The sequence below is a fragment of the Anguilla rostrata genome, chromosome 1, assembly GCF_018555375.3.
Source record: "Anguilla rostrata isolate EN2019 chromosome 1, ASM1855537v3, whole genome shotgun sequence".
Classification (NCBI taxonomy): domain Eukaryota; kingdom Metazoa; phylum Chordata; class Actinopteri; order Anguilliformes; family Anguillidae; genus Anguilla; species Anguilla rostrata.
The window spans coordinates 71,125,818-71,139,598 of NC_057933.1; the positions used below are offsets into that span (position 1 = coordinate 71,125,818).

The 13,781-nt window shown below is 42.4% G+C and overlaps 3 protein-coding genes and 1 long non-coding RNA gene across 9 annotated transcripts; 1 reads left to right on the forward strand and 3 right to left on the reverse strand.

Moving 5' to 3' along the window:
- Positions 1-2: 2 nt before the first annotated feature.
- LOC135240715 (adaptin ear-binding coat-associated protein 1-like) lies at positions 3-5,562 on the reverse strand. 3 transcript variants are annotated; one of them, XM_064310595.1, is made up of 8 exons: positions 5,395-5,562; positions 4,062-4,162; positions 3,854-3,958; positions 3,470-3,551; positions 3,012-3,117; positions 2,687-2,837; positions 2,489-2,582; positions 3-1,191 (listed from the first exon to the last, which is right to left on the reverse strand). In XM_064310595.1, exons 1-8 carry the CDS (start codon positions 5,487-5,489, stop codon positions 1,131-1,133), a joined length of 795 nt encoding a protein of 264 aa, XP_064166665.1. In that variant the 5' UTR covers positions 5,490-5,562; the 3' UTR covers positions 3-1,130. The 3 variants fall into 3 exon arrangements, with proteins under 3 accessions (XP_064166665.1, XP_064166674.1, XP_064166682.1); XM_064310604.1 differs by lacking the exon at positions 5,395-5,562 and adding an exon at positions 5,182-5,303; XM_064310612.1 differs by lacking the exon at positions 5,395-5,562 and adding an exon at positions 4,420-4,439.
- On the forward strand, positions 4,996-9,183 carry LOC135241053 (uncharacterized). The gene is made up of 4 exons (XR_010325871.1): positions 4,996-5,173; positions 7,071-7,437; positions 7,887-7,983; positions 8,492-9,183. It is a non-coding gene; the product is annotated as an uncharacterized LOC135241053 (long non-coding RNA).
- aicda (activation-induced cytidine deaminase) lies at positions 5,841-8,756 on the reverse strand. Its single transcript, XM_064310876.1, has 5 exons — positions 8,666-8,756; positions 7,894-8,059; positions 7,133-7,412; positions 6,577-6,692; positions 5,841-6,088 (listed from the first exon to the last, which is right to left on the reverse strand). The coding sequence occupies exons 1-5, from the start codon at positions 8,683-8,685 to the stop codon at positions 6,038-6,040; spliced, it is 633 nt and encodes a 210-aa protein (XP_064166946.1). The 5' UTR covers positions 8,686-8,756; the 3' UTR covers positions 5,841-6,037.
- Positions 9,184-11,199: 2,016 nt separating the features above from the next.
- Positions 11,200-13,770, reverse strand: nat14 (N-acetyltransferase 14 (GCN5-related, putative)). 4 transcript variants are annotated; one of them, XM_064310435.1, is made up of 3 exons: positions 13,582-13,770; positions 12,701-12,805; positions 11,200-12,503 (listed from the first exon to the last, which is right to left on the reverse strand). In XM_064310435.1, exons 1-3 carry the CDS (start codon positions 13,627-13,629, stop codon positions 11,736-11,738), a joined length of 921 nt encoding a protein of 306 aa, XP_064166505.1. In that variant the 5' UTR covers positions 13,630-13,770; the 3' UTR covers positions 11,200-11,735. The 4 variants fall into 4 exon arrangements, with proteins under 4 accessions (XP_064166505.1, XP_064166514.1, XP_064166529.1 ...); XM_064310444.1 differs by lacking the exon at positions 13,582-13,770 and adding an exon at positions 13,414-13,573; XM_064310459.1 differs by lacking the exon at positions 13,582-13,770 and adding an exon at positions 13,392-13,561.
- Positions 13,771-13,781: the final 11 nt, after the last annotated feature.

A 13,781-nucleotide genomic window follows, 5' to 3' on the forward strand; every position in this document is an offset into this window, starting at 1 on the left:
AATTTCAGTGAATCTTTCCTTTTTATTTTCAGTTTTTTCAAGTTTGTAGGGATACTGTGTTCCCTTTGTTTCGCAAGATCCATACAATATGCAGACAAAAACAACTTCAATGTGCTCTTAGCAGCATTACATTTCTCAATACAGTACTTACAGTATGCATGAGCAACGACACGAGACAGAGTGGGGGTGACAGAACGGGAGAGATTTCAACAGACTGACACAACAAATATGGGCAATTATCCATATTCTTTCGTTCCAGTGCAGCTACTGTATAATCTCAAATCTCACGGGGATCCTATTTTGCCTTCGTAGTCAAAGCGCACCCTCTGACTTCTAACAAACTTCCTCAAAAGGATATATTCCCTTGAGACGCCTACGACACCGTACTACATGATTTGATTTGCATGTATTCATGATTTGCACTGTCCTCTGGAGGGCGACACAGAGGGACGAAAGTGACAGAACATGTAAACAAACACACATTTGAAAATATACACATACACCATAAATACGCAACGTTAATGAGGCAAGGGGATTCTCTGAATGAGAACTCTGCATCGTGGACCTTCAATTCAAGCAATATGCTTAGTCTGAAAAGAAGGGAAAACAAAGTGCTTCACGTAATTTACACAAGAAGGTGCTCAATGACCTAATTCATGTTCATCAGTCAAGCTCAAACATGAATATATCCACTTTTGTGCATTAGATAGTGTTCTTATTATAGGGCAGATAAATTGGGAGAAAACTGGAGCTATTAAATGAATTGGCCCTGAAAATATACATCTATCTACCTTTATATGCAATTAAATTATAAACATACTATGCCACATTATTACTGCGATTATCTACTGCAACCATCATAATTATTTTGTAGCGTACATATTAACTTCATATTATGATATATATTTAGTGTGTGAATTAATATCTTAATCTTAATTATTTACATTTCACCATTCTCAGACTTGTTCACTCTGGAATGCATACGCTGCTGTCACAGAGGTTAATCTGGGTGGGGGCCCAAGTGCGGCATTGTCTATAATGGAGAATAGGTGATGGATAACTGGGGAACAAACAGAGACACTGTAATGTGGGGGGGGGGGGGGGGGGTGTGGATTACAGGGGAAATGGACTCAAAACTGAACCCAGTCTGTGGAGGAAGACGATTCCTTCTGAGCTGTTGGAGGTAGTGAACTGCAGAAAAAGAGAAAACGAATATAAACACAACAAACAAACTGACATTAGGCCATTTTTTACGACAGTATGTGTATTCCAAAAATGCACCAAAATGCAGTTTCTCTGAGAGTACTTAGCATAGAAATGTAGGGATCTAGCCTACACTCTACCATGACCTGACCAGAAGTACCTGCATAAAACAACAGACAGGTGACCTCATCTAGCCGTGCAGAGACCCCAGCACAATGTCTTTTGCACCTCCCTGTTTAAATCTAAGCAGCTGTGAGATGCAGTTCCTCACTGACCAGCAGATGGCAGTAGTAAAACATTGTGTGACCCGACAGAAGCAGCAACAGAAGTTTGGGTGTGGGCAAATCAAAGCAGGGATCCATCATGCCTTTCAAACCAAGTGAGAAAGGGAACTTCAAAGAGCACTTTTTGCAAACCAGGTAAAACACCTTCATCTATATGGCACATTTATGGGGGTCATGTTTTGTCCACCTTCTAGTGGTTGTGGATTTGCTCCTGAACCTGAACACATCAGGTTGAGGATGAATGCACAAAATTACGGCAGGAAAAAGAATACATTTCTGTGCTATGACAGTGATGACACACACAGTGCTCCATACAAACAAGGTCCATCTTGTGCTGTTCGGCCCACACGTGCCTTATCCAGAAAGAACTAAAAGACTGACAAAACTTGCTGTGAACTTACCAGAAAATCTTGTTTCTTCCCGCAGAAGCAGATTTGAAATTTTCTTTTTTTATCTTGAATGCAAGCTGACAAATACACTCGGCTAATTCAATTTCTTTGTCAGCATGATTACATTTCGGCTTCAAAATCTTTTGCGGTTAGAAAGTATGGAAAATGTGGAAAATCTTGAGCTGATTACTACACTTCAGAAAACTCTTCCAGTGCTTTTATTACTGCCTTTCGGTGGACTGCGAGGAACTCCAACAAACAGCTGTCTGTGCAGCATGCAATTATGAGGTCATCAGACACTGCTTTCAGCCACCTCCATTCATTGCAGTTTAGCATAATCCACCCTTCAACAATAATGCTCACCATAAGAACAAGCAACAACAGTAAACTGATAAGCTATCATCTGAAAGAAAATGCATGATGAATTCTGCAGATTGCTTGTGAATATACTGAGGTTTAGATTACATGGATATACTGCAAAAAATGCAAGTTTAGAGTGCATGTGAAGCCAGTAAGAGCAGTAAGCAAAGACCACAACATAGACTGAGCTAAAACAAGGAATTAAAACACAGCTACAGGAAGTAGGGTGGTAAAAAAAGAGCACTGTGTTACCTTGCAGGAGTAGAGAAGTCGCCCCAAAGATCAGTGCTTGGATGTGACTGCAGCACAGAATTGGAGTTATTACCATCAAGCTCTAATAAACACCCTGGAACGGGAAATGTAAAATGAAAGAATGAGTCAGCTCAGTCTGCTTAAGATCACACCAAAGAGTGGGCGGTTGTAAGAATAATTAATTGAATCATTTGTTACCGGTGTCTGCGCTTCCCACGAGAGATTCTTCGTTGTGATCAGAGATCTCTGAGAATGAAGGGGGCGGGGCTATCTTGCCCCCAGGTGGAGGGGGGAGGAGCCCAAAGCCACCTGCACCCTGGGGACGGGGCTTGTCCTTCCTCCTGGTTTGCTAAGTGAAAGAGATGGGCCATCACTAAACCATGCTGCGCAGTGTTTTTATTTATCAAGGCAAAAAAAGAAAGTTATTTTAAAACTTAAAATCAATCGTGGCTGCTTTACTCAGTATTACCAATGCACAGGACATTTGTCTTGAGAATGCGAGGACTGAAGGAGACAGTTTTACCCCAATATTAAGAGTGATAGTCTGTCCCTCTTTAAATCCCAGATCCAACTTTGGTGCTTCAGGAGCCTGAGACTGCTTCATGATTTCATCATCCTGTTTTACCCACCTGAGGGGAGAAAGAGTATGAACACCATTAAAGCAGAGCTTTCATACTGGGTCTACTCAAAAAGAACATTTGTAATTGTATGGAAAAGCTGATTGAACAGGACCAAATCTGAACCTCCTTTCAAATGTAACCAAAATACAATCTAAAGCTTCTGTAATTCTAATATAAATAATAAAAATTAACATTCACATACTAAAATGCACAGTCAAATGAACCCTATAATTAAGTGTTTCAGACAAAACCAAAAGGTTAAATTCTGTCTCATACCCACATATAAGATTTGTGTCCAGATAATAAACTAGGCACTATACACTATCACTGCATTGATTAATAAATATGAAAAAAGACATACTTGAAATGGTCCTGCAGTGCGACGTTAAAGTCAAAAGAATCTCCTCTGTCCCCAAACCCAACGCCAATGAATGCACTGCGACCTGTGGGAAAGAACAGCTTGATTGTATCTGGGGAAGGGTGCGATCAAAACCCACCCATTTTATGTGGCTGAACATTACTTGCAATTTAAATATCATACACTCATCAGATCAGTTCTTGTTAACCTTGCCAGTGAGGTCAAAAGGTCAAATTGAACAAACAGTTTAAGTACTCACCAAATATTACTTTGAATGTCAGAATGAAAATAATCTACAGACCACAGTCAGATGGGCAATTAAGTTGCAGGATAAAATTATATATATTTTTAAAAACAAATCCTTTTTCCTAAATGCTGTGTACGCACCACTCTCATCCTGTATACGGAGGACGAAGTAACGGCTCGAGTCGCTTACAGTTTCCACCGAGATTCCAGGAAATTCGTCCACTGGTGCCTGAGCAAATAGCTCCCCTAAAGGTCAGGAAAGACAACAGTACGCTGCATGAAAACGAACTGAGCACCTCGACGGTTCTAACATATCACTCCTCGCTCACTGTATCTCTTTTGCCCTCACCAGATATTTTGTCTTCCAGTTTGATGTATGCCACTTTACCCCTTGCAGTTACCCTCATGCGACCTGTCCAATCCGGCGTGTCCAGCTTCCAATCTGCTGCCCTAAAGGAAAAATGAACCACACAATTGGTTTAACCCTTTAAGATGTAAGATCATAATTATGTGATTAGAATTTTCTTAACTGAACATTCTAATGCTGATGTAACAATCGCAACTGGTAACTGAAAGCAGCATAGTTCTAGAACACTGACATTCCAAATAATCTAGTCTTAATACGTTCTGAACAAGCTAACCGATGTTATAAAATGTAAACGATTAAAGGCCAAAATGTTGAGGTGGGGTTTTCATTCGAGCCTCACAGTTGTAGCTGGCGCTAAATAAGGTACCAAATGCGCATTTAATTTTTTGAGATGAGAGAAAATGCCATTGAGCTATTCTTGAAATATTCTCGTATTAGTGTGAGGCACCTAACGTTACACTATGTCGTGCTCAACTACCAGCCGGCTATATAGTATATTAGATGCCCTAATCACATGCAAATCCATAAAATGTTAGGAATCGTTAGGCGTACTCGTTTAACTACATTGGGCTCAAATTAATCTAACAATTTGCAGTAGTTAGCAATAGCCAAGGTAAGCTAAGTAGCTAGAATAATTGCTGTACGTGGCTATTAATCTTAACGAACAGCTTGCTAGCTAGATAGAGCGTTAAGCGTGTCTAAATTAGTGTGCATATTTTCGTGACACGATGACATTTTCTATCGTCTTCACATCAAACAGCCTAGCTATAGTTGCCCAGCTAGCTAGACCTGCTGACACAGCACTCGCTTGCAATCACTGTTGATGAAACTATGCGTATTCTGCTCAATACTCTTTTTGACAGTGGCAATCATTCCGTGCCAGGTAACTGCGTTAGTAGCCTGCGTAAATGAACATTCTTGGATTTGTTTATACTGGCAGCATAATTAAGAACTGGCAGAAGAGCCTAGCTAATGTTAGCTATGCTAAATGAACTGAAGATGCGCTCCCGTTTTCCCACTCTCCCACGACAGGTGCATGAAACCAAGGCAAGCTACACAGCGTTGACTAGACCTAAGTTCCACCAATTCACTGGGTACGTACCCAGGTCTGTCTACTACTGGCTCCTAACTGTATATCAACTTTCAAAAGATGCACCAGCGACATAAAAAAGTTAGCTAGGTAGGCAACGCATGCCTCTTAGTGACCTCGCAAACTGTTGGGTCCGATAGCCCCTTCGCAGAATCTGTATTTAGTACCCACACCACGGCAAACCGTGAATGAGCAGTGCTCTGTAAGGATATCGCACTTCTTTACCTGTACCCACGGTTCGATGCTCGCGGTGGGATTCGGTAAACGTTAACGTCAGGTTTCACACACAAGATCGACTCGTACTCAACCTCGGTCGCCATGTTGACTTAAATTCAATAGCGGTATGTGTCCAATTCACCGAACTGTGGTCCAATTGCTAGCTGTGCGTAACGTGATCTTGTAGTGGCGTAAGAGAGCAACGGCCCATATAATAATTACAATAATTGTCAAATAAGTTATCAACTGAGATTAATACGGAAAATGAGAGCTACTCTCACTTTGTAGACTCTTCGAAATGAGAAACTGACAAATACAGCACAAAAGTGGTAACTTTTTCGTTTGCTCTTTTTGACAGTATATTTAATGTACAGCGCTGTTTCTTCTAGAACAGTAAAACAGATGATGGTAAAAATGACAGAGCATGTAACCAGAGAAATGAGACAGAAACGACATTTTCCGTGTAAAGTCCACTGCTTTAATGGCAATCAATACAGTGGTACATTAAACGACATTAATGCTACACATGAGAGTAAATTCAAGTTTCAGGGATATTGCAGACTTTTGACAGCACCGTGTTACAGTTACAATCTTGAGATTCCCATTATTTCATGGAGATCATCAAAATGGAGAATGAGAGGAAGTTGATGATTCAGAATCCAAGGAGTGCAAATGCATCTCTTAAATCTTCAGTTTCACAGGGCTGAGTGAAAAGAGAGAGATTATGGCATTACACAGCCCATGGCTCATATGGGATTAAAGGACAGTCTGTGCCATGCTTAATTCGAAACGCACAGAAGCTTTATATCAGTGGTTGCAAACCCTGTTCCTGGAGATCTTCATTTCAGCCCTAATTTGGCATGCAAAATTCTACTAATCAGCAGCTCAGCTATATCTCTAGTTGTTGAATTAGGTGTGCTTTGTTGGGATTGGAGTGAAAACCTACAGGATGGTAGATCTCCAATAAGAGCGATTGGAACCACTGCTTTAAATATATAGTACATTGAGGGTTTGCTATTGTGACACCTCTAAATTTAGTGTCAGGACAATGTACACATTTGATAAACTAGTATTTTGAAAATTAACGACAGGAAGCTAGCTCTCATTATCACAGGAAGTATGTCAGGGATGAGTAATTTCAAATGTTGCTTGCTTGGCTCCCAATTCCTTTTCATTGTTTAGTATAATTACCTGCAGAATACGGTTGAGTTTTCTTGCTAGTCGGACCGAGTTTCGGTGCAGATCTTCCCAGGCTTTGAATCCTCTTTCTCTGCGGGCTACAAAGGTTTGCCAGCAGTAGAAATAATCTGACAGAGAAGAATGTTTCATTGTGAACAAATTGATACATATACAGAAAGAAAATTACTAACAAAAACGTACATTTCCTATATCTAGGTTTCAGGAAACACAAGATGTACAGCATGTACAGTGAGGTGGAATTAAGTTCAGTGTTGATGTGATCTTGGATTGGTGAGAAGAATGCTGCTTAACATTAATTATTATATCTGTGTGGTTGATTGGTGCTCCCCTGTTAGACCTCTGCCTGTACCATCCTTCTTCATCATTGCTCAACTAACAAACCAACTATTATTCCTGCCAGCTTCAGCTGGTGGTCCATTTATGCTCAATGTGTTGGGAACAGGACTGCAACCCTTAAATGTAATTTGATAAATCTATATTTGCAGGGGGAATCTGGACAGGGGAGTATGTCAGTCTTCACTCTGTAGTGACACCAGTCCACCCCTACCTTTGTAGCTCATGACAGAGAGCTGGACCCCTGCCCTCTTCAGGATCCTCAGCCCTTCCCTCTCGGCACTGTCCTCTGCATCGCAGAAGTACAGGCGAGAGACGAAGATGCGCAGTTTGAGGTTTGGGGTTTGGCTGAGGAACTGAGCCAGGCGACGCGAGCAGTCCAAGCAAGGGGACCAGGAGCAGAACCATGTCACAGAGTAGCAGAGCTGAACACCCCCGGGACCACAACCCCACAGGCCTGGGCACAGCGCCCCCAAGTGGCTTAGGAAAAGAAGCTGAGCGAGAGAAAATCCAGAGCAAGTACACGATTAATGGAGGAGAGATTACACATTGTAGTGCTTTCTACAACAAAACATTACTTAGGGATTATGTTGAAACATGTCTAGAATGTAAAGCCTTGAAACATTGGGAATTTTCATTGACATGCATTATAAACACTGAAATATAAATTATAAACTACAGTAAAAACACAAAAGCGTAGCCAATGTATTCTTTGGTGAATTATCTAATTCAGTTTGCACCATGTACAAATCTTGCATATGAGAAGGATTAAATAGTTGTTTGTAGGAAATCTAAGTTATTTTCAAGAGTCAGAATCACTGGAATAAGCACTAAGCATAAAGACCCCTGTCTTGAGCGGCGCTGAGAAGTTGATGCTCTGAAGTCCAGAGGTCTTAGCTATCCACTGAACTTACCCCCATCACTTTCACAGGGCAGTCGCACTTCAAACTGCTGTCTCTTTTCCTCAGAACTCACCTCAACGTGCAAGCCAGCGCGATTGCGCAGGTGGCCGAAGTCAAAGGACAGCGAGTCCGGGCCGTCCCTCCTCTTCACCACAAAGCACAGGTAGGTCTCATGGCGACCTTTGGCCCAGCGCATGTTCTTATAGTGGTAAATGAACTTCTTCTGAGTCAAGAGAACACTGACAGACGTGGACAGTCAGGCAACAGTGGCACTGTTTTCTTGACGCGCGCATCTAATACGGCTGTTATCTGCCCGTTCAAAATATGGATAAACACAATCTTCACTGCTTAAACAGAAACTCTGGTATGTGATTTTTCTAGAAAAGTTGAGTGAATTTTTATACTTAACTATAATGCACATGTTTTGCTTGTTTGGGAAAATATATAATAATTTCTAAATCATTTAATGTGGATTAAAACAGTTAAAATAATTATACTAGTTTTCTGACTTTTAAAAAAATAATAATATGAGAGTCCTTAGACTTGTAATGGCAGTATTGCTTTGGTGAAAGTAATCGTATAAATAAGGCATGCATTTATCTCACTGCTATCGCATTGGTAAAGACCAGTGTTTCACACCAACCTTTTACTTGTCTCGCTTTCATTCACAGCTTTGAATGAAACTAGAGAAAGTTTTCTAGAGCATCCTGAATGGACCTAACAGTAGAGACTGCAACTAGACAAATGATACTATTTTGCATCACCTTGTGACCGAAAGCTTGCATCATTAAAACAAGAGAAAGGGAGAGACAGAAATGTAGTACTATAGTATCGGTTTTGCTCACCTGTCCAGTTTGGTAATCATTTCGAAAGATGAAGCTCTTTCTCTCTCGGAGAATCAGTCAAGCGTACATGTGAGCGGGTGATTGAGTGAGCGCATGAACTGTGGAGGGAGACAGTTAGCTAAGGCAATAGATAGATGGGGGCTTCTGGTTGGCAGACAGATTTTTAAAAACGGGAGGGGAGGCGTGATCAAATTCAATTGATGTGACTGCTGAAAAGAAACAACAAAGGACAACAGTGGACTGATTGATCTACAGACGTTATGCAAAGTTTTAGAACTGTATTTAAACGTGATACACTTATTGATGTGCAGTATGTGCATAAACAAATGTACTGTCACATATTTGTTTGTATGTGAAGCGATTTGCAGACACAAATGACTATAACAAGAAGTAATTCAATCATACCTGTCTGTGAAAAGTATGTGATGACAAAATGAACTTTCGAGTGTGGTTCGCCACATTATTTGATGTGAATTGTAGCCTTTTAATTTTATGATAATTAAATGGCATGAATAGCATGTTTGAGACATGGAAAATTCCAAGCCTTGCATGCTGTGTTAAATACCCACTAATTTGATTCTCCCAGTGCAAAATTTCCCAGATTCCTTCAGTCCTGTCATCCATTAGGCCTTTTCCCAGACTGCCTTTTCCAATGGCTGTCCTCCGGCACGCCTCTGCTCTGGCTCCATGGTGGGTGTGGGGGGGCGGAGGGGGGCCTCAATAGCTTTGACCCCTTAGCATGAGGAGATCCCAACAGCCTCGCCCAGTGAAGGGATTTGGAACGTTTGGGCTCTGAGCCAAAGATGCGATCACCTTCTGTAAAATTTGTTCAGGCATTATTGTCCATTTTTTGAGAGGCTCTCGTCTGCTCCCAGTGAACTAACGCATTCCGTGGGTTTCGGAATTTATCGCTCCCAGTTTGCGTGTTTTTTTTTTTTGGAGAGCGTCTACATGTGCCGCATATCCGACCTGCCACATCTGGAAATGGTTTCACAGCCCCTCCACATACCCGGCTCCGGCTCTCCTCCGCTGCAGGCGGTCCTGAACCGGCTGCACTTCCAGCGGTTCTGAGTGCGCTTGCATGGGCTGGCCTGAACCTCACCAGCCTTTGTGTTTTAATGATGGGAGTTGAGCGGAGCTGACCGATTCGCTTCACGGACAGGCGTGCTCGTGCCCAACGGCGCTGCGGCCCCCCTCTCGATGTGCAAACAGACCGAGTGCTGCCGGCCACTGCAGTGCGCTCTGCCAGCGAGGGAAGGGAACGAGACAGGAAATGCCGAGTCATTTTTTCCGAAACCCACCCACCTACACACGTGCACACAGTGCACACACACACACACACACACACAAAACCACACGCTACAGACACACACAACCACAGTCACAAACACTTACTTTCCAGTGGCCTTTACTCACATCTGTTTCCTGTAAACACTAATAGCTGCAATTTGGTTTTGAGTTTTTACTAACAGGTGTTTCTGAAGTGGAGGTTTAGTCATGTAGTAAAGGGTAGGAGCCCTTTTGAACAGTCATTTGGTTTTGTAGTGTAAAACAGTTTTTTTAAAACTGACTTTGTAAAGGTCCTGTTGCACAAGTGTATTAGATTAGTCTTCATGGAGAGAAAAACTGTAAGAAAAATGACAAATCACAATTCCATACTAGCCTTTAATCTATGTAGTTTTTTTCAATACTGCAAAACAGTATGTGCTTCATTCCCACCATCCTTTTTTTTTGTTTTTGTTTTTACTGTACAGACATCCGGTGGTGCATATATGTTAGCAATTAGGCCTACTCTTCCTACCGCTTGAGGTTAACCGAGAATGCATCTGGGTTAGGCTAGAGTGAAGTGCACCACGGCGTGCCGCCCACACACTAACGGTCGAGGCACTAGCGTAACCTCACACCTGTGACACACACGTGTACCTCAATCAGTGATTAGTTTACGCAGAGGGAAAAAAAGCAACAGAAAAGGGGACATAAAACACAGGTAACTGAGAAAAGGACGAAGGAGAGATGGATCAGGAGGACGAAGAGACGGCAGCCGTGTTTTGCAGATTCATGACAGCACAGCCACACACTTCCTCCAGCACAGGTGAGAGTGTTTAGAGGTGAGGTGCGGATGTAGAAAGTCAGACGAGAGTTCTGCAGACTCATGCTAACCACAGGCTTCCCTTGACACACGCTAACTGTTTTCACAGCTACAGTGCCTATGGCCTGGCCCGACAACATTCATAAATTCAGTGGCCTGTTTCTGTATTCTGCATTTATGATTACTTCATAATGTTAATTTGGATTCTTCGAGAATATGGATTTGCTGAACATTCTGAGTAGGAATATCTATGAAAAAAATGTCCTAGTAAGAATATTACTGTGAAATACTGCTTTTTATTTTTTACTATAATACATGTCTAACATTGCATCTGCTAATACTTAGACATTAATACAGCACATAAAAAGATAAATATGTGTCATGTAAAAATGATAAACACTGGGGCCAGGTGTTCACTTGGATCACTTAAGACTCATGTTCTGAGTGTGCTTTTTTTGGGGGGGGGGGGGAGGGTTGAAAGAAGTTGAAAGAAGACATTTGTTTTTATAAAACTCATTTTCATATTCAAACAGCAATGTAACAGTAGAATCGTGATCACATGATCATGTACAATAATCCTTTGTGAGGAGGAAGAGTGCCCCCTTCAGTGCAGGCTATATTAGAGGAGGACAGGCTCACTGTAATAACTTGTGGCTCTACCAAAAGCACTGAATTTACAATTACAATCAGGATTCAAAGCAAAATAAATAAAACAAATAAATAACATAAATTATGATGAAGAGATAGCCAGTCACTCTGCGTAGTCCCTGCAATCCTTTTGCTTGTGCTATCTGCAATGAAATTCATCTTATCACTAGAGATGTCTCAGTTAGTACAGGTGTTCTCAAATTTTCTGCATCTGCTGTAACCTGCTCTAGCATTTCTTTGTTCTGCTTTTCTTTCATTTTGCCCTTCGCTCCCTATTTTTTCCCCTGAACTGTCCTTCATTTTCACAATCACTCTTTCAATCATACTCTCTTCTTACAGATGCTTCGCATACACCTTAGTGACCTGGAAGCCTAACCACCCCCTTTCTTCTTCCTCTTCCTCCTGCTGCAGTTCATCTTCATCCTCTTCTCTCGTCATCATCTCTCCATGCCTTTTGTAGCACAGCTTTTGGAAAAATGCCTCCCCCATCTTCGAAGGGGCGGGCACATGCGCGTACACCCTCCTGGTCCCTATCTCTTTCTCCCTGCTCTCCAAACACTGCACCAGGAGGGTTCCTAACCCCTTCCTCCGGTACCAGCACTGTACGACCACCCTACAGATCCTGCCGTCACCCTCTCTCCTCCCTCCTTCTCTAAAAACACAGCCCACAATCTCCCCATCCAGGTCTGCCAGCCACACCTCCCCCGCCTCTCTCTCCTCCCTCTCCCTGGCTTTCTCTTTCCGCCGACGCCTGCCCTTATCCTGAGCCTCCGGGTCCCTGGCCTTTTTCTCATCAGTACTGGCTGTGGACTTTCCCCCCGCCCCCTTAGCGTGAGGGTTTTCCAAGGTGCAGTCCCCTGTCCCATGGTGACTGGTTCCCATGTAATCCCAGTAGGGCTTCCTGGTCCCCAGTATTCCCACCGAACGAGGGATGGTGAGTTTGAGGTACATGATGACGACAAAGACAGGGAGGATCAGAGCCAAGATGAAGGAGTGCAGGAGAAAGCGCAGGGCGGAAGAAATGATGGCGAGGAGGAGAAGGGCCAGTGGACGAGTAAGGAGGTGCAGAATGAGGCGATTCTCCGAGCCTTGTGCTCCTTCCTGCATGAAAATGAAAGAACACACAGAAAACACTTTCATGGAAATCTTTACTTTCAAAAAAAATCAGCAGTGTCTTTTGAGCACGACTCATGAGTCACTTTATCATCGTGTTTACATCCTTCCAGTGTTAACTAATACGTGGGTGCCAGAATTGTGCTGAGCTCCATAACCCTGATGAGTCTATTACAAAACCACACCTTAATAAGTTCTTTCACAGCCTCGATGTCGTCCTCTTCCATCCGCCGGATAACAACCTCGCCCAGGTCCAACTTCATCTTTTTCCAGCAAGGGAATGCCAATATCTGCTCAAATTGGATAACAGAAAAACGTTTATCTGATTTCAGATAATTTTACTGTGAATGAAAAGGCCGCGTTTACAATTTATGGTAATGAACTATTGCGGATTCCGTTATGTATTCCAGTTTAGGTAAATATTTTGATGACGTGTCGTGATGGCCAGCTAATTGCAATGCATTTTAAATAACTCTTGATAAATTATGCTGACTTCAGATACAAATTAACCGAGCGGATAGCCGCACTGGCAGATTGGGGGGATTAGCTAAAAGGTCCGCCATAATAACCGAATCATGCGTAATTTATGCTGAGATTTGCGGATCAACCAGAGACTGGATCAACCAGTACCCGTCATAAAGCAACTGTAGTAATAGCTAAAAACCCTATCTCGCTTACGTTAGTGGTATGGAAATGGCGAAGAAAGACCAGGGACGCGAGTGGAAAGTACAGCTAGCATCCGAGCTCGCGACCTATATATTTCAAAACCTTATAAGGCATCTTGCTAGCTAACGTCAATAGTATGACTGTTGAGTCTAAGCATGTGGGTATCTACCCAGCTATCACGAAAGGAAATAAAGATTTCTACGTATATACCTCCCCGGTCCAAACCCCATACCTTAGACCAGGAGTCTAGTCAGTATCGGGATCCAAAGATAGCAAGCCTAAGCGTTATAAATTATAACAACGGTCGCTATGTGAGACTTCTCCTGCTCGATTGAATGACTTAAGAAAACTCCGGCGTAAAGGGCCGACACACTAGAACGAAGGTTAATTACTGACGTACCTGATTTTGTGAATGTCTTGCACGCCAGTTACGTGGTGTAATACCCATTACCTAATACAGTTCATCAGCACACATACGCTAGCGTAGTACGTGAATTACGCTGTACGTACCGTGGAGCGTCTGGGCGTCACCAACGCTCTATGGTAATGAAATCCAGGACATCCCTATTTCGAGATACATACCTATTTCAAGATTAATTT